This window comes from Trichechus manatus, unplaced genomic scaffold (assembly GCF_000243295.1).
Source record: "Trichechus manatus latirostris isolate Lorelei unplaced genomic scaffold, TriManLat1.0 scaffold00008, whole genome shotgun sequence".
Lineage (NCBI taxonomy): Eukaryota > Metazoa > Chordata > Mammalia > Sirenia > Trichechidae > Trichechus > Trichechus manatus.
Window position 1 is genome coordinate 28,707,178 of NW_004443944.1, and position 20,129 is coordinate 28,727,306.

General features: G+C 40.8%; 1 protein-coding gene across 4 annotated transcripts in view; it reads left to right on the forward strand.

Annotated features, from left to right (window-relative positions):
• LOC101352172 (ubiquinol-cytochrome-c reductase complex assembly factor 1) overlaps positions 1-20,129 on the forward strand; it is a 140,507-nt gene that overhangs the window by 82,227 nt on the left and 38,151 nt on the right. For all 4 annotated transcript variants that reach the window (XM_023725054.1, XM_023725056.1, XM_023725060.1 and 1 more), the window contains one exon: positions 9,700-9,808. In XM_023725054.1, coding sequence (XP_023580822.1) covers positions 9,700-9,808 — 109 coding nt within the window. The remainder of the gene's footprint in view (positions 1-9,699; positions 9,809-20,129) is intronic.

Here is a 20,129-nt window from a genome sequence, read left to right on the forward strand (position 1 = left end):
AGATTTGATAGGGCTTAGAGTGGGGGAGAGAGATATTAAAGAAGTCATTAATAAAGTCCAACTGTGATAAATGCTATGATAGGAAATGACAGGGCTCTGGGGAAGAAGAGGGTATCTAATTTAGTTGTGGGAGGAGCCCTGGTGGCACAGTGGTTAAATGCTGACTGCTAACTGAAAGGTCAGCAGCTTGAACCCAGCAGCCCGCTGTAGGAGAAAGATGTGGCAGTCTGCTTCCATGAAGATTTACAGCCTTGGTGAAACCATATGGGGCCGTTCTACTCTGCTCTGAAGTGTCACTATGAGTCAGAGTTGACTCCACGGCATCGTGTTTTAATTTAGTTGTGGGGAGAGTAGGATAGGGAGGGCTTCGCTCAACTGGTGACGTTTAAACTCACACCTGAAGGATGAGTTAAAGTTAGCAAGTCAAAGAATGGATAAACAAGCATTCTAGGCTGAGGGAACTTGTGGTTTTCAAACTTTACCAGCAGAACCCTTTTTAAAAATGAAATCTTATGCTCAGCCACAATATATAAATCAGAAGAATTACTACTTGGGTTGAAGGAGGTGGGAATGAACTATTCACTTAATGTCGTCACATCTATGCCCACTGAAAAGGACCCTTAAATAGCTCCATAGAATCTCAGAACACAGTAAAACCACAAATCTAGTCCAATTCCCTTGTTTTACAAATGAGGAGATGGTTGTAGCAATTTTAAGGGATTTGTCACAGGCCACTTAGTAATGGAGGATCTAAAAGTCAAATACCAAAGCTGGCTGAACTGCTCTTACAGTGATACCATTCTTCCTGCCTTAGTGTCCCCTTCTGATGGTGGGGAGGATGGGGGGTCTCTTTTCCTGAATATGAACAGCATAGTAAACATTTACTGACCACCAGTTTTATGGTGGGCACTGTGTTTCTTGGAGCTTACAGTCTGTGCCAATGGGAGAGGCAACAAGTAAACTTGAAAATAGTACAGGGTGATAGTGTGCTGTGTTAAGCAGACATACAGATCTTAGGGAGCACAGGGGTAGGGGGGCTGCCTGGGGATGGTCAAGGAAAGCAGTTTCATTGGCCTTCTGGGGCTAGAACCAGAGGACATGGGGTTTAGGAGTTATTAGGAGTGGAAGAAGAAATTGCAAACTACTTTTTAATAAGTTTCAAGTGAGAAGGGGAGAAGAGAAGATGATCACTAGAGGGAGTGACAGAATGGAGGGGAAGCATTTTTTAAATTTGCTTTCTGTTTTAAGATGGTGGAAAACAGTGGGACTTGTTTATAAGCTGAGAGGAAGAAGCCTCTGGGAAAGGAGAGAGAAGTGTAGGGGTGGGAAGGGGCTGGAAACCAGACTGGTTCTATTCTCAGTCCAGCCAGAGAAGTGCCGTGCTAGATACTCCCGGTCTTTGCAAGAGGGCTCTTTAAAACCACCATAGCAGTTTTGATGTAGCTGTAGGGCATTCAGGCTTCTGCAGGATTCCAGGCAGCTCCAGACCTGCTATATATGGTGAGCGCTGGCCATGTGCACATCGTCTTTCTCCCTCCCCCAGCCAGAGTTGCTCTGTCCAAACACCCACCCGTGTAGCCTTTTTTTGCCAAAACCAGAGGCCTGTGCAGCAGCATTTTACCAACATAACATAACCTAAGAGCTCTGGTACCTGCTACCCAAGAGCTTTTTCTTCATAGTGGATCTGACAGGCAGGCCCCAGGCCAGGTGTAGCTCTTGGAGAAGGCTCACTGTCAGGTGAGATGGCTTCAGGAAGTGCCTCACCCCACTTGGCTTTTTGCCCACAGACTGCAGTGTGCCCCCGTGATCCCCACACAAGGGTTCGGCTTCATGGAGAGGGAGTTTAGGAAACCAGGTGGAGATGGCCATGTACACAGCCCCGGGAAAGGGTCAGCGTGCCAGCTCACAAATAAATAAACTTATTCATTAGCACACTGCTGGGGCTTGAGTGTGGCCATGAAGGCTTTGCTTTCTTGGCCTCAGCTGACGGCAGAGTTAGGGAAACAAGCTGCATGAAAGCCCCTTCTGGGATTCCTTCATAGCAGCCAGAGTGACAAATCTGCCCAAGTGCCCACTAGTCTTCCATTGAATTCAAATTCAGATCCGTTCTGAGCAGCTTATAAACTACCATGTAGGAGAAACGTGGCCAAAACACAACTGGCATTGTCAGAGGGCCCAAACAGCGAGAGACAGGATGCTCAGAGCTGCCAGTACGTGGCAGGAGGTCAGCATCAGGAATAACAAGAATTCTTCCCTCCCAGATTTAGGCAGAGAAGAGGAAATCATGGCTAGGAAACTCTCCTGTTCCTTTTAACTCTGAAGACATTGTTGTTTCTTCCTGTTTGTCTTATTTAGCAGGAAGAGGCTCTTGGGGCTGTGCTGTCACAGAATGGGAGAAACAACCAATCCTGGCTGTCGTGGGAGCCATTGTGGTTTGGCGGAAAAAGCAGGGAGCTCAGCAGCCTGACAGGTTTTATTCCAGCTGCTCTCTTCTCCTGTTGTGCAACCTTAAGTTACTTAACTTCCTCAGAGCATCAGTTTTCTTTTCTGTGAAATGGGGACAGTTATACTAGACAGATGATCATGTAGATTGAAAGTGATAATGTAAATGAATCTTAAAGTGACAAGTATTAGAGAACATAATAAATGTTAGTAATCTTTATTATTATTTACTATAAGGTAGAATTACAGTTTAGCCTTCATTTTTAAGACTCCTGCTAGTCAGCGAGTTTTTCTTCCCTTGTCCCCTGCCTCTATGCTTGCCTTTTAGAGATATTAGGGAGCCGTCAGACTAGGACTTGAACACTCTTTTTTTTTTTCTTTACTTTGCTAGCTGGGTTTTTCGCTTTCCTTATATGTAAAAGAGATCAGTATTATTTATGAGCCACTGGAATCACTGAGAGACAAGGATAGTACTGTGAAGCTTAAAACCTCAATAATAAATTGTGGGTTTAAGAACATCATCAAACTTGGGAGGGGTAACTGAAATTGCTCCTAAACCGAGTAGCTATGCACAGATTTAGTCTATACCCAGAGCAGAGGCTTAGTAAATACTTGTTAAATGAATGATTGAGATAATTATTTAATATATGAACCTTTTTTATTACTAGATTGTCTCTTTTAAAAGTTTTTTTTTTTTTTTTTTAAATTCTTCAGGGTGGTTTTTATTATTTTTTAGTATGGAAGTCCCTTGTGCCCCTTGGGAAAAACCTCTGAAATTAGGAAGTTAAATCAATGGTGGCATATAATCTGACCTCTCAACATTTAATTTAAGCATTCGTATGGGGAGTGTATCTATGATGTGAATTGAAGTAGAGCTGTTCATTCATTGGTTTAAATCTAGTATTCTTAATTGTTGTGGAACAGCTTACTTAATGACTCAAACATTATTGCTGGATGGTCAGAGCCTGTGCTAAGTGTTGGCTTTGGTTTCACTGGGCACCAGGATTATCAAATCTTTTGTTTTTTGTTAGCCATTTTGAATTTTAAGTTTTACTCACTTCCCTTTCACCTTCAAACACAATTTAACTTTTTCTGGATGATTCAGGTTTATCATAATAACTCATAACTATGTTTTGCCACACTGTCTGCTTTGAGTTGCACTGGATGAGTTTACCTTACATGTTGAACCTCAGTTGCTATGCTATTTTATTTTTTGTTCTAATAAAATTATTAAATAATTTTTTTAAATTACCTTTTAAAATAAATTTTTAGTTTCTTCCTTTCCGTTAGACTGCCAGCAGTTACATTTGTTGTTTGTAGGTATGCTTGCCTCAAGTTAGCCAATCTTTTTCCTTTTGATATGTTATTTCTAATGTGATGCTAGTTTTGAAACTTAAATTATTGCCCTTGTGAGGATTAAATGAAAAATAAGAGAAAATGGATTATAGAGGGTTTATTCTTGTCATTAAAAAAAAATCAAAACCAAACCCACTGCTGTCAAGTCGATTCCAACTCATAGCGACCCCATAGGGTTTCCAAGGCTGTAAATCTTTATGGAAGCAGACTGCCATCTGTCTCCCTCGGAGCTGCTGTTGATTTCGAACTACTGACTTTTGGTTAGCAGTTGATCGCTTTGCCCATGGTGCCACCAGGTCTTGTCATTAAAGGAGGCAGAAGAACTTAGTACGACTCTAGGATCAGACCGTCTGGGTATAGATCTCTTTTGCCACTTACTAGGTCTGTAACTTTGGGCAAATTACTTAACTTCTCTAAGACTTAGTTTCCTCAGCTGTAAAATAGATACAGTAACAATGTCAGCCTTATAGAGTTGTGGGAGAATTAAATGAAATAATGCATTTAAATCACTTAGCACAATGCCTGGCATGTAGTTGTGTTAGCTGTTAATTATAACACTTTGTCCATTTTTGCTATTTTAAGATCTTTTTTGCTTGCTTTCTACTAGTCATTTTTAGAGTATGAAAAATTGCCAGATAAGCTAATTCACCCTAGATCAAATGTTACCCTAACAATTGCTAAGTAAATTAGTAGGAATCTTCTATCTCTGGCCTCCAAAAAAGCTTTCACTAGGATGACTGTGGTATCTGTGGATGAGACACAGAGCTGGAGTTGAGATTTCTTCACCTGTATCCTTTTTGTAGCAGGAAGTGTTTTCTCTAGGTGAGAATATTGTGTGTAGAATGTTAAAAAGAGGAAAAAATAAAGAGCTAACATTTATGTAAAAAGAATACATGTACATATAAGCTTGTATACACACACATATATATGTATACACACACACATATATATAATAAAATATATGGAACAATTCCTAAAAAACTAGTAACTATGATTGTCTTAGGGAGGGAACTGGGTGACTCGGGAGTGACAGTAGGAGAAGACTTAGTTTTTATTACTGTGTGTGTGTATGTTACCTATTCAAAACAGTTATTAAACAAAGAAAGGAGTAGACTGAATGTGATAGGCTTCAAGGTTAGGTAGCCTAAGTATTGGCCTTCAGCTGCCCAATCTGGACATTCCAGGCAGCTGCCTGTCTAAAATGTGGGCCTCAGCCTTCAACTCTTTTTCCTTTGAAGAAGACAAACACCGAAGTTCTTCACAACAGGACTACTTTTCTGCTGTTACTACCTAAAGAATTTGATTCACAGACTCAGGGCAAAAATTAGCTAAGCTTTTTAGCTGAATATGGTACTGGAGATTACACAACCCTGTGGCTCAGAATCTTACTTTCCCAGTAGCGCTCATGGGACTCTTCAGTATACTTCCTGTTAATAGGAATACAATTCTTTGGTTTGGTTTTATAACTGTAGCTATGCATGATGAAATATGCTGTAGAGCTGTATATTTGAAAGTATTCTGCATCAAGTAAGTGTCTTTTGAACTAATTAGGCATAGTGTTTTAAGAGTGATTAGAATTTGCCCTCCTTTCATTTAACAGGCTACAATCCATGTCTTCTAAACTATCAACATCAGCAACATTAGGCACAGGTTATAATGAACTTTACTGGTTGCATCTCTCTCAAAAGGCAGGTGAAATCTTTAGTTTATATTGTTGGATTATTCTGAGTACCATAGTATTCTACTGAAGTAAATGTTCACCAAATTTGTCATTTTCCAGCCCTGGTGACATTAATATTTAGTTGCAGGGTTGAAGCTGGGAAGAGAGGGTGAGCTTCCCAGAGACTCTGCTGTCAATGCCAAGGTGCTAATCGTATTACACGCCTTCTTGAAAAACGTTCAGTGACTCTTCGTTGTCTACTGAGTGAAGTCTAAATTTTTTTAGAATGACATTTCAAAGCCCTTCATGACCTTTCTGGCTTCATTTTTCTGCTTCATATACCCTTCCTTCCCACAAAATCTGGGCATTCATTGTTCCCTTACTGTGTGCTGAACTCTTCCATGGTCCTGCCTTTGTGCATACTAGTCCATCTACTGAAAATTCCCTTTATCCTTTGTCTCTACCTGTTCAACTTCAGTTTATCCTTCCAAGTCCCAGTCACATTGTTTCCTTTTCCATGCAAGTTTGATCCTGCTCAGCCAAAATTAACCCTCTCAAACTCCATTTCACTTTGTGCTTCTCTGAGGACACTTATTGCATTCTCTTTTAATTTTGTTTGTATATGGCAGATTTTATCTCTCACAGGAAACGTAACTGCTCCTTGAAAGCTGGGGTCTAGTTTTAGCCATCACTCTAATCCCTACAGCATCCAACCATATAGGTTCATTAGTAGGAGCCCAATTTGTGTTCATTGAGTGAATTAAGTGTCAGCCAGCATCTTGAAACTGTCTTCATTTTGCTGTAGCTTTTCAACACAGATAATCATTTGAGCAGGCTGTTATCTGTAAGGGCTATAGAATAAACTGCTATGAAACAAAAAAACATTTCACCCCATGTTGATATAGTTGGAAAGTTTATGGTCTGAGAAAATCTGTAACTTTTAAACCTCAGAGGGCAGGTGTATTAACAAACTACAGAATTTTCAAATAAATGAAGAATTCCATTACCTCACTATTGCTGTTGATGAATTGGTCTCTGACGACACTTATGCATCAAAACACACAGTGTCTTTTCAGGTGAGAGGCTGACATGAGTGTGATTTGATTAACTCTTAGAAAACTTATGAAAAAGGACTGTTGAACTTTCCCCAGTTTGTTTCTGCTTTGGAATATGCCCTGTATCATATAAAGTAGCCAAATCTTTTTCCCTGACTTATTTCATTATTGTCCAAAGTGTTGTATCTTATACTCTAACTGGGTTCAGAGATTACAAATTTAGAATGACAGCATCAGCAAATCCCCAGGTTGGAAGGACATTAGTGACCATGTAGTCAGCCTTCTGTCATATAGTTGAGTTCCCACCAAGCACTTATTTACCTTTCAGTAATTGGCAGCTTCTACTTTTTGGGGTCATCCATTCCATCATTTGACTCTTTAGACACCTGCCTGTTAGAAAGTTTTTGCTTTTGTTGTTCAATATTGAGTAAATCTCCCTCTATGGCCTACCTACTGGGTCTAATTCTAACTCTTGGATACACAATCTAGTCATTTTTCTACAATATTTAAAGTAACTTTTGTTTTTCTTGGGATTATCTCTGTTCTGTCAGCTCTTCCTCTTGTCTCTCAAAATATAATGTTCAAAATTAAGGACAGCATTCCAAGTAGAGTTTAATCTGTGCTGAGTAGAATAAAATTCTCACTTTGCACATTAAGATGTATTTCTGTTACTATATCTAAAATCACATTAACTTTTTGGGGTAACCTCATCATTATCTTGACTCCTGTAGAGCATATACTGCCCACTTCAGCCTGTAAGTCTTTTTCACACATAGGTAGGCATGCCTCATCTATCCTTACCTCCATAGTTGTTCTTTAGGCCCCAAGTGCAGGACCCTAAATTTTTCTCTTTTCAAATTCATCTTGTTAGATTCAGCCCATTGAAACAGCCTGTTGAAGTATTTTTGGGTCATGGTTGTGTGTCGTCTAGTACATTTGTTTTCCTGTCCAACTTCTTGTCATCTGCAAATATATGTTTCTTTTCTCCTCTAAGTCATTAACAGATGTTGAGGCAGGCTAGGCTGGAATCCTTCCATTGTATCATGCTGTTATTGCTAGTAGATTTGAATGAGCAGGATTAATTGTGTATGGAGATTGTAAAAATGGCGTGGCTGTGCGTCGGCTGCGGCGTCTTACTGCCTCTAATGTCAGGAGGGAGAAGGAGAATTAAGATCAACAGCCCAAGGCTGATTCCTGTGAGGCGAAGGTCAGACTTGCCTCCTCTCTCCGCCATCTTTACCAGTTCTGACACCAACTGTCCCTTCCACGGCACTCTCTACTTCTTTGCTGAGTTTGATAATTCATTGCAGTGGCCACACAGAACTCACAGACCATACTCATAGTTATGGGGTTTATTAGGGAAGTAACAGGCTGCAGTTGAGATTCAGGAACACTTAGGATACAGTTCTTTTATCAGGACAGCCTCTTCTCAGCCGTGCCCACAGGCAGGTCTCTCTCTGGCCCCTTGGTCTCTGCCCTGCTGGGGGCGAGTGTTACAAAGCTCTTTTAGTTCTGCCGTTAAGTGCCCAGAGGCACCCTACTCCACCAGGAATACTCCTGCCCAAAGGCACTCAGCTTTCTCACTCCGTGGGCCAGGAAGCCCACTGTGCCATCTCCTGCCGGTCTCTCTCCTGCTGCCATTTCTCTGCCACCGCGTCTCTCCGTCTTCAGTGTTACAGTTGTCTCGCTCTTGCACTCTTTCTCTCTGTCTCAGTCTTCTGGTTCCAGGAGCTTCTCAGTGTAAGGACCTTGGGTCCAAAGGATGTGCTCAGCTCTTGGCCCTTCCTCCTTGGTGGTGGTGAGATCCTTCTTCTGCTCTGTAATTGGCTCTCTTTTAAGCCTAGTGGGATGGCAAAACTGGCCAGTCCTCTCAGTGGGCCACATTTACCTTGTTTGCACAGTCCCACTCAATCACTTGGGTGGGAGTTACAAGACCATGGCGAGAAAAGCCAAAAAAAGTGATCCCTCACACCACAGAGATTGAATTGACAGTTTAGACTGAATATTCCATAATTATAGCAGGAACTGTCTTTTAGGTAAGTAGTCGTATGGTAGCTGCTTAATAACTATTTAATGAAAGGTAATAGAAATAAATGTGATTACAAGAATGAGATTAGGAATTAGCTTGAAAAGTTGGTGACCCTGTTTATGTTTTTACCATATGTAAGGTCTTAAGCAGAGAGCTCTCTGGACTCATGAAAGGGAATGTGGTATAGGAGAAGGAGCCTAAACTTGGCCCTGGGATGTTTATTCAGCAGATACCTATATCTATCTATCTGTCTGTCTATCTATATATAGATATAGTACCTACTGTGCTTAAACCCTGGAGATAACAATAGTTTAAAAAAAAGACTTGACCTTTGCCTTCAGTGGAGCTTATATTCTAGTGGGGCTAACAATTCGGTAATTACATATAATCATAATATTTTCTATGATGTATATTCTGGGCCAGTGCTGTCCAATAGAAATATAATACAAGTCACATGTATAATTCAAAAATTTCTAGTAGTTACATTTAAAAAGTAAAAATAAAAAACTAGATGAGATTAATTTTAATGTTTTATTTAACCCAATAATTCCAAAATATTATTTCAGCATGTAAGCAATATAAAAAAACTTAGTAAGAAATTTTATGTTCTTTTTCTTGAACTAAATCTTTAAAATCTGGTGTGTATTTTACACTGAACACCACATCTTAATTTGGACTAGCACATTTAAGGTGCTCAGTAGCCACATGCGACTAGTGGCTGCCGTATCGGACAGTGCCATTTTATATTCAGCTTTACAGACTACTCTGTGGTGTTGGGCAAGTTATTTTCCTTGTTGAGGACTCCTATTTTCATCAATAAAATGAAGAGTTTAGACTTGCTTATCTTCTAACAACTAAATGTGATCTCTTGCAAGTATGAGGGAGGCTTCTGAGGTGCTCTAGTCTATATCATGATCTGGGTGGTAGTTACATGGGTGTATGTAAAAATTCATCCAGCTGTAGACTTAAGATTCATGTACTTTTACAGTATGTGTGTTACACTTCAGTGAAATTTTGTTTTTTAAATGAGGCCTCTTCCAGTTTCTGGATTCTGTGGCCTATACTGAATCACTCTTAGATGAGCAGACCTTCAGTGGAAATACGTGATGTGAAAAATGCAAACAACCAGTGACTCTTTCTATCTTTTTCCCACCCAGGATGTGTCTAGTTCGAATGAAGCAGGAAGGCCGGAGTGGGAAATACATGTGTCGTATCATAGTTCATTTTATGTGGGAGGATGTTGAGCAGCGTGGCAAAGTCATGGGGGTAAGTGAGTGCTATCAGATTCTTCTCCTGGGAAACTGATGAGGGATTGCCTGACTCAGATTGGGGGTTTATCCATTCTAGAATGTCCTTGCTTTTAGAGTTCTGTGAAAAGCTGCCTAATGTCAAGTGACAGTTCAGCTAGAGTCACTTCTTCTGCCTCTATGGAGACTGACAGAGTACGGATCCTTTATTTCTGTGTTCACACACATTATCGTGGTTTGTCAGTGTGAGGGAACTGTATCTAGAGGTGGGATTATAAAGCCTAAATCATGGTGACAGGAGGGATGAATTTGGTGTTTGGAGGGAATCAACTAATTATCCCGCTTAAGTACACTGTTTTTGACGCAGATTCAATATTTGAACCAGTCCTCCTCTAAATTGGTTCTAGTGGAAACACCCTGGTATAGGGCCTGCACTATTGTTAGAAACTGAAAAACAAGCTCGTGTGGTAGTACATCCATAAATAACTTGAAAAGGGGGAATATATAGTATATATATGTCACTTGGAAAGTGATGACAATAGAAAAACAAAACCAAAACATTAGAATGCAGTTGGTTATATAAATAGTAGTCTATTCTTTTGTGTAGTTGTGTGTCAAGACCATGTGTAGCAGACTGTAGTTCCTTGTTATTTCCCATTTCATTGCCTCCCAGTTTGGGAGCATACAAAGCAGAACCATCAAATTGGGTCATAAGATGAATTAATTTGGTTTCTTTCATTACAGAGCAAAGTTTTTCCTGTAAATTGAGAAGAAAAGTTGTGTATATGTATTATAAAAGTCATACACCCTCATGGAATAAAAATTAAATAACAAGAAACATCTAACGTAAAAAAACAAGTGCCTTTTTCCCAGTCCAATTCCCCAGAAGTAACCATTGTTAAGAATTGATGTTGATGTGTATCCTTTAGTTGTTTTTTGTACAAATACAAGTTTATAAATGTATATTCTTTTAACATAACACAAATGAGCTCATACTATATACACTGTTCTACATCATGGCTTTTTTCGCTTAATATATATTAGGTTTTTTTTTTTTTTTAACTTTACAATTTTTTAAAAATTCAGAATGTTTTAACTAAGGCTGAAGTTCCTTTACAATCTCTGGCTAATTATCTCTTTCCAGGAAGTAACCATTGTTTCCAGTTTGGTGTATATCTTTTAAGACTTTTTCCTGTGTTATCTATAGAACTATGTAGTATTGTTTTTGTGTTTTAATATATATGATATCATTTCTATGTACGGATATGCAGCTTTCTTTTTTTCACTCAATGATATGTCTTGGAGATCTTCTGGTACTGCATGGGAGTTAAATGGGATATCTTCAACAGTGTTTTACTTTTATTCTAGTTACTTTCACATGTTATTGTCTGTTGGTATTGTGTGCTTACTGTATGTGTAAAATTGTAATCTTTGAGAGACTATACCATGGAGATGCTGATTGCCTACTGGGAACCTGGGTTGAGGATATTTTCAAAGTCTCGTATCTTTGGAGGGACTACGTACATAGGAAGCAAGTGGACATATGTTTACCTCTGGATAGCTTTGTTAACATTTATATGCCTTTCCCTGGGACAATGGACTGTTGGCATTTCTATTCATTCTAAGATGATAGCATGTATCAAATTTTAGCTGTTATTACTTTCTGTTTTGCAGATAATATTCAACTCTCTTTGTAATTATCCTCTTGGTTCCTTTTTCATTTTCATCACTGTCCTGCCTTCCTGTTGTCCTGGCTGCCCAGAGTGGGATCAGCAGCCTTGCTATTACACTTTAAGCTGTTCATCCAGCTGAGTGTCCCACTTGCCCATAAGCCTCAATTCTGCAGCAGCACACAGTGGACATAGGGTGGTATTGGCATTCTCAAATCATCCCATTTAATGATGACCAGCCAAAGCCTTGGCTGATTGCCAGGCAGCTATGCAGTAGCTCTTCTATTTGCAAGTTTGTTTTTCTTATCACTGTTGACTATACTCTGCTGGAAGTTGGGCCACTAGAGCCATGTGGACCCCAGCTGTCCCCCTCCTGAATAATTTAATGAGCCATAGGTAGCTGACTCCTGGACCACAGGAACCTTTCAGTTGCCTTCCTCCCCCCTTGCTCCAAATGAATTTCTTTGAGACCTACAATCCATCATAAGAGTCATCACTTTTAGCCTTTTCTATATTACTTCATATGTAATTTTCTCTTCTACTTGACTATAAGCTTTATAAAGGCAGGAACCCTGTCTTATTTACAGTTCTTTGCTTATACAGTAAACATTGAATGAATAAATACTTGTTGAATGAATGAATACATTGAACTTCAGCCTCTGGATTTCTGTTTTAAAGCTATCTTATGTATCAGATAAATCATACCTGATTTATCATTCTCTGTCTGGTCCAGGTGTTTATCAGTGTAGGCAATCCTGTAAGAATTAGTCTTTCCTTTTTTTTTTCCCTCTTCCCCATTTTATATAGCCAGTTTTTCTGTCTGGATTGTGCTAGGTATGTTGCTGCCCTATGAGTAAATGTTTTAGATCAGTGCTTCTCAAACTTTAATGTGCCTATAGTTCACCTGGGGATGAGGTCAGATAGTCTACATTTCTAAGAAGCTTCTAGGTGGATGCTGATGCCGCTTGTGCGATGACGGGAGGAGGGGACCACACTTTGAATAGCAAGGTTTTAGGTCATCCATATGCTCCCCAAGACAGGCTCTTAAATTTGCCTTGATGAAGACAAATGCCAAGCTCCCATTTAGTTACAAAGACTATAAATAAAAGATGATTTAAAAATGCTAGAGATTTGAATGAGTTGAGAATTACTTTTTTTTGGTTTATAGTTGTAGTTTAAGTGAAAGTTTACATTTCAAGTTAGTCTCTTATACAAAAATTTATACATACATTGTTATGTGACCCTAATTGCTCTCCCTATACTGTGACAGCACATTCCTCCTTTTCACCCGATTTCCCACGTCCATTCAACCAGCTCCTAACCCTCTCTGGTTTCTCATGTCACCTCCAGACATAAGCTGCCCATTTAGTCTCATGTATCTACTTGAGCTAAGAAGCACACTCTTCATGAGTATCATTTTATGTCCCATGATCCAGTCCAATCCCTGTGTGAAGAGTTGGCCTCGGAAATTGTTTTAGTTCTGGGCTGATAGAGAATCCGGGGCCATGCTTTCCAGGGTCCCTCCAGTCTCAGTCAGACCATTAAGTCTGGTCTTCTTACTAGAATTTGAGTTCTGCACCCCACCTTTCTCCTGCTCCATCCGGGACTCTCTGTTGTATTCCCTGTCAGGGTGGTCATTGGTGGTAGCCGGGCACCGTCTAGTTCTTCTCGTCTCCGGCTGATGAAGTCTCTGGTTTATGTGGCCCTTTCTGTCTCTTGGGCTAATACTTTCCTTGTGTCTTTGATGTTCTTCATTATCCTTTACTGCAGGTGGTTGGGACCAATTGGTGCATCTTAGATGACCACTTGCAAGCTTTTAAGACCCTAGCTGCTACTCACCAAAGTAGGATGCAGAACATTTTCTTAATAAGCTTTGTTATGCCAGTTGACCTAGATGTCACCTGAAAGCATAGTCCCCAGATGCCCACCCCTGCTACTCTGTCCCTCGAAGTGTTTGATTCTATTCAAGAAACTTCTTAGCTTTGGTTTAGTCCAGTTGTGCTGACTTCCCCTGTAGTATGTGCTGTCCTTCCCTTCACCTAAGATAATTCTTGTCTACTATCTAGTTGGTGAATAACCTTCACCCTACCCACCCTTGTAACCATCAAAGAATGTTTTCTTCTCTGTTTAAACCTTTTCTTGAGTTCTTATAATAGTGGTCTTATGCAATATTTGTCCTTCTGTAACTGACTGAATTCACTCAGCATAATGCTCTCCAGATTCCTCTATGTTATGAGATGTGAGAATTAATATTATTGCTTTTCTACTATAATTGATCCACTTTCCCCTTTCCAGTCCCATGGTATAAACCGACACTTTTTATACAAGGCAAGAAAATTGTATATTAATCAATTCTAAGTTGTCTGTAGAGAGCGTCTCAGTCTTCTGTGTACAACCTAAAGAAATGGGAAAGTTAGGAACGTGTGCCTTGAGAGGAGTCGTGGGCAGTCTGGAACCTGTCTGGCCTGGTTCTCACTCTGGCTGGCAGGTCTTCCTTCCTCTGTTCTTCAGTTTCTCCGTTTGATTTCCACGTTTCTTTCGTGCTTTGAGAACCTGATTGGAAGGTGATAATTTGCAAATCTATCTCTGTATTATTTGGCATCCCAGGTGTACCTCTTTAAGAAAACTCATATAAAAAAGTAGAACTTACAAAGCTGATCAATGTAGTGGTGATTTTTCTTGTGCCAAAGAATTCTTAGAGGCCGTAACTTTTCTTGAGTGGATTGGTGTGGGGTAAGATCGAGACTGAACGAGCCACTTGTGAATTGATGATGAATCAAATTTGAATCAAGAACTCCTTTGAAATTAGAATTCTAGTCTCATTTGATGGGGAAATTTTCGTTTTAAAAAAATTTTCTTTTTACCAGCCTTTTAGGAACCCAACTATTGTGAAAAATTGGGTAGATTCATATGTCATCAGTAAAGCTGGCACAAAAAATAAGGGTTAAATTTAAGGTTACAAAAATCACATCAATAATTTGAGTGTTCTGACTTAAAAAAAAAAGCACATTATTTGGGATTTAAACATATAAATTAGCAGTGGAAGTAAAGTTCATTATATCACCTCATCTAGTCTTATTTTATTTCATTTACTGGTTCTTAAAAACCTTTGTGAGCTGAGTCTCAGCCGAAGAGGTTGGAGACCATTTTTCCTTGGGCCCTTGCCGCACTCATGAGTGTTGGTAAGAGTAGAGAACTAAGACTTGACACAGCTGTAAAAACAGACAGCTCCTCTGGCCTCAGCACTTTCTCCTGGTGCAGGCAAATTTCAGATGTAAATTTCACTCTGCCTCTCCTACTAATGAAGTAAGTTTCTTTTGCTGGGTTTGCAGCCAGGTGTGTCCAGTCTTGTGGCTAACAGGGGCTCTTTACTTAGTTTTTCCATTTGTGACATTTCAACCAAACTTAAAAAACAAATATAAAAATTAGCTCAAGGCAGTGGCTCAAAGTGTTAATGGTAAACTTCGGTTGGCTAAGCGACTTTCTGTCAGTTCTGCCCTGCCAGACATCTCCACCTTGTGGCTTACAATGAGCAGGTTTAAGCTTTCCAAGGCATGGAGATTAGGTGGGAAGGGGTGGGGGTGGGCAGTAGTTAAGAAATTGGGACAGTTTATTCCTTATCAGTGGTCACTGACATGCTGGTTGCCTCAGTAGGACTTCAGGTGATTTCTTGCTAGCAGCATTCCAGAATAAGAATCCTTCACCTCATGATCTCCTCTCTGCTGTAGCAGAGCTGCTTGATGGGATAGTACAGAGGACCTGGAAGAGGTGGAGGAGCTGTGGGCCGACTGGGACTCCGTTGTGAAATTCTGTTTTGCTTTTCAGAATCAGCATTTGCTTTGCAAGGTCCTTTGTGCTCACACTCCAGACTACCTTTCCAAGTTAATTTCCCCTAGCTCTTCTCAAACCTTAAATATGTGAAATCTTCTGTCACATGTCTTTCGCACATAGTAAGCACTCAGTAGCATCACATTCCATCCTTGTTTTACATACCCTTCACTCCAGCTAAATGGAATACCTTGCTTTTACTACCTTGTGCCTTTCCTAGTGCTGTATGTACACCTGGATAGCCCTAACATCCATCCCAGTCCCAATTCCTTTACATCCTTCAAGGACTGATTCCATTACCACCCCAAACGGCGTGAACTGAACTAGCTGGAAGTAGGTACCATAATAATTTGTATGTACCTTCTTCTGGCATTTACTGTTTCTATTTTGTATCATTGTCATTCATGTATGTGGACTGTCTTTCAGGTGAATTCCTGGGGGCAGGGTCACATGCAATCTTTGAATTCTCCAAAGTATCTGCAGTGCAATGGATCACTTTTATGGGGCCTTTCTTGCCATGGTCTTGTAACAACCCCACCCAAGTGATTGGATGGGAGTATACAAATAAGGTAATTGTGGCCCACCAAAGGGATTGGATAGCTTGCTAATAATGCAGATAAAGCTCATGGGACCTGTGTGGCAATTGGACCATGCAAACAAAGTCTGTGGAACCCTAACGAAGGGATTGGCCAGTTTTACCATCCCGCTAGGCTTAAAATGAGCCATCCTAGAGGCAAGAGGAGCAGATCTCTCTACCACCAAGGAGGAAGAGCCAGGAGCAGAGCATGTCCTTTGAACCTGGGATCCCTGTGCTGAGACCCTCCTAGACCCAGGAGAGAGAGAGAGCTGTAACACTGAAGGCAGCAAGAAGTGGCAGCAGAGAAACTACAGCGAGGCAGGAGGCGGCATGGTGGGCTGGGAGCACATGGAATGAGAAAGTTGAGCTCCTTTGGACAAGAGGCTTGTTTGCAGAGTAGGGTGCCTCTGGGCACTTGGTGGAGCTAGATTTGCCGACCCATGGAGCTAGAGATGAACACCTTCCAGCCAAGGCTTACTGACAGAGTCAGGTGCCTCCGGGCACTTATCAGCAGAGCTAAAAGAGCTTTGTAACACTTGCTCGAGCAGGGCAGAGGCCAAGGGCCACAGAGAGGTGTGCCTGTGGACGCAGCTGAGAAGAGGCTGTCCTGATGGAAGAACTGTATCCTGAGTGTTCCTGAACCTGAATCGCAACCTGCTAACTTCCCTAATAAACCCCATAACTGTGAGTATGGTCTATGAGTTCTGTGTAGCCATTGCAACAAATTACCGAACTCAGCAGAGAAGTAGAGTGCCGTGGAAGGGACAGTTGGTGTTGGAATTAGTAAAGATGGCAGAGAGAGGAGGCATCTGTGACCTCTGCCTCATAGGAATCAACCTTGGGTTGTTGATCTTGATTCTCCTTCCCCCTTAAGAAGTTAGAGGAGGTCAGATGCCTCTTAATGGTTAAGAGCTCGGCTGCTAACCAAAAGGTCAGCAGTTCAAATCCACCAGCCGCTCTGTGGAAACTCTATGGGGCAGTTCTACTTTGTCGTGTAGGGTTGCTATGAATCGGAACCAACTCAGCAGCACCTAACAACACCGCACATTATTGTCCCTTCGCTACATAGGTGCCCAGTAAATACCTGAAGGAGACCCTGGGTGGCGCAAATGGGTAAGCACTCGATTACTAGCCAAAAATTGAGTTTGAACACACCCTGGCAGTCCCCTTCTGAAAGGTCACAGCCTTGAACACCCCGTGGGGCAGTTCTACTCTGTACACATGGGGTCGCTATAATTCGGATCAACTCAGTGGCAACTAACAGCAAATATTGGAAGAATGAAAAAAAGAGTTCTGGAAGCCCAAATAAATATTAGAAGTGGGGCGGGAAGAAACTCTTCTTTTTTATTCCGAGGATATTTGTTTGATGTGTTAAATATTGGAAGAAAAAAAATGAAAAATCATTTTCTCCACCCTTAATTTTTCTGTTTTTTTTCTCCATGTTTTCCCGTCTTCTAATGGAATTACTTGATTAAACACACACACACACGCACACACAATTTATACCTAAGGTATCTTATGTTTCTAAACTAAAGAAGACATTAAATCTATAAAGGGTGCTAAAAATAGAAATTATATGAACTGTAGTTTTTCTGACCACAACCCATCTGTCAGTTTGTCATATTGTGGTGGCTCCTGTGTCACTGTGATACTAGAAGCTATGCCACTAGCATTTGAAATACCAGTAGGGTCACCCATAGTGGACAGGTTTCAGTGGAGCTTCCAGACTAAGACAGACTAGGAAGAAAGGCCTGATGATATACTTCCAAAAATTAGCCAGTGAAAAACCTTATGGATCACAACAGAATATTGTCCCATATACGGCTGGAAGATGAGCTCCTTAGATTGGAAGGCACTCAAAATACACAGTGGCCACAACAATGGATTTGAGCATACCAATGATGATGAAGATGGTACAGGACCCGGCAGTGTTACATTCTGTTGTACATGGGTCACCATGAGTTGGAGCTCACTCAACTGCAACTAATCACAACAGCAACAGTTTTTCAGAAAATTTCCGGGCTTCCATAATTTCACTTCCATCTCCTCCTCCAACACAAAAGTCTTCACACAAATTCCTGTTTTACCATGAGTTAAAAACTTCGCATCTCTAGATCAGAATTAAAATTCACTGCCAAAGATACCGATTTTAAAGCTAAGGACCACTTTAAGGATGTAGTTTTCATGGCCATTGATACGAATGGTGTTTGAGGATAAATACAGAGCAATCCCTTGGACTTGAGGCCTTTAAAATAAGAATATTAGCCCTCAGAGCTGTTGGAGTTGATACTTAGTTACTAGGAGAAGAGAAAGCTAAACTCTTAGAAGGCTAAGTAATTCAATTTTAGACTGGCTCATGAATTTAGGCAGGGTCCAACTGAAGATGTGCTTCTAGTAGATACATTCCTTTTCTCTACACAAGTTTCATACCCTCTGGCCTTAAGAGGTAGCAAGAGTGCACTGAGTAGGTGCTTTAAACAAGTTACCCACCTGATCCGTGCCTGGGTGCATGCAACCAGAATGCGAGACTGATGGCCCACGTCACCTGTCCTCAGTGGCACACTGGCCTCTCACTCCTTTTCAGAGGGTGTCCCTGAAAGAGAAATTAAAAATCTTTTTGTATTTGAAATGAAATGAAGCATGAAAATCCCAACTCGGCACATGATCATCTGTCTCTCTCATGGTTCTTCTTACCTTCAATTATAGATGGCGAGAGTTCCTAAGGTCTAATTCTTATTTATCTTGGTATTCCTACAGCACCAAAAATGGAGCTTTGTCTATAACAGTCATTCAGTAGAGTTCCTGACTAAGTAAATGAGTGACTGTATTTGATCCCATTTTGCTATATTCAGTTTACTTCATGGAATTTCTATAGGAGAAAGACAATGGCTGATTTCTATTTTTCAAAAAGCTCTGGCTGCCTCAGTGTGCTGACCGCTTTCCTACCCTTCCTTCTTGCCTTGCCGTTCCATAATACCCCTCCTTAAGTACTCATGTTAAGTACTCCCGATTCAGCACATCATTTCCTTTCAGGACTGTTTACCTCATTAGTTCCTCACGTGTCTTTTATCTCCCAATCTCCCTGGGTGCCCTGTTGTATTTGATATCTTTTGTGCCATAGTTAATAATGCTGCTCAGAGCTGTTCTTATTGGGTACAGCTGAAGCCATTTTCCAGCCCTCCCTTTCAGGGATCACTAATGCTTCTAAAGAAATCTCACTCAAGATACAGGAGATAGATAGTTCTTTGAACCTGTTTTTCCTGTGTTTCCTATCTCACTTCTGATGTCATCACCATCAGTCCAGTCTCCCAAGCTAGAATTCTGAGAGTCACTCTCAACTCCTGCGTCATCCTCTGCCTCCAGTTGGCCTGTCAGTTCTCTGCCCAAAAGAGCTTTGATTTTATCCCCTCCTCTCCATTTCATTGTTTCATGTCAATCTTCATCATCTCTCCTTTATTGCAAATAGCCTCTTAGCTAGGTCCTAGCCTTCCCTCCACTCTAGTGAATTCTCCCTCCATATAACTGCCAGAGGTTTTTTTCCTAAATCCTGCATCTGATCATGTCCCTCCTCTGCTTAGAAACCTGACGGTTTCATGCTGAAGTATTTAGGGGTGAAATGTTTTATTATTTACAACTTCAAATGGTTTAACAAAAGAAAAAAGGTTTGTATGTGTATAGATATAAAACAAATGTTGCAAAATATTAACAATTGTGAATCTAAAGATTATACAAGTTTTTGTGATATTACGCTTACAACTTTTTTATAAGTTTGAAACTTTTCAAAGTAAAAAATTTGGAGAAAAGAAATCTTTACATTTTGGCCCTGACCCACCTTTCTAATTTCCAGCAAGCTGCTCCTCCCTCTCCGCAATCCCACACAAATGTTCATGAGCTTGTTGTGGGGACCATGGTCTCGGGGAACATGTAGCTCAATTGGCATGACACAGCTTATAAAGACAATGTTCTACATTCTACCTTGGTAAGTAGTGTCTGGGGTCTTAAAAGCCTGTGAGCGGCCATCTAGGATACTCCACTGGTCTCATCCCTTCGGGAGCAAGGGAGAATGAAGAGAACAGGATACAAGGAAAAGATTAGTCCGAAGGACTAGTTGTCCACAGCTGCCAAGGCCTCCACCGGATTGAGTCCAGTCCAGCTGGATGGTGCCCGGCTGCCACCGCTGACCACTCTGACCAGGATCACGGCAGAGGGTTCTGGACAGGGCTGGAGAGGGATATGGAACATAATTCTGACTCAAAAGGGGAAGA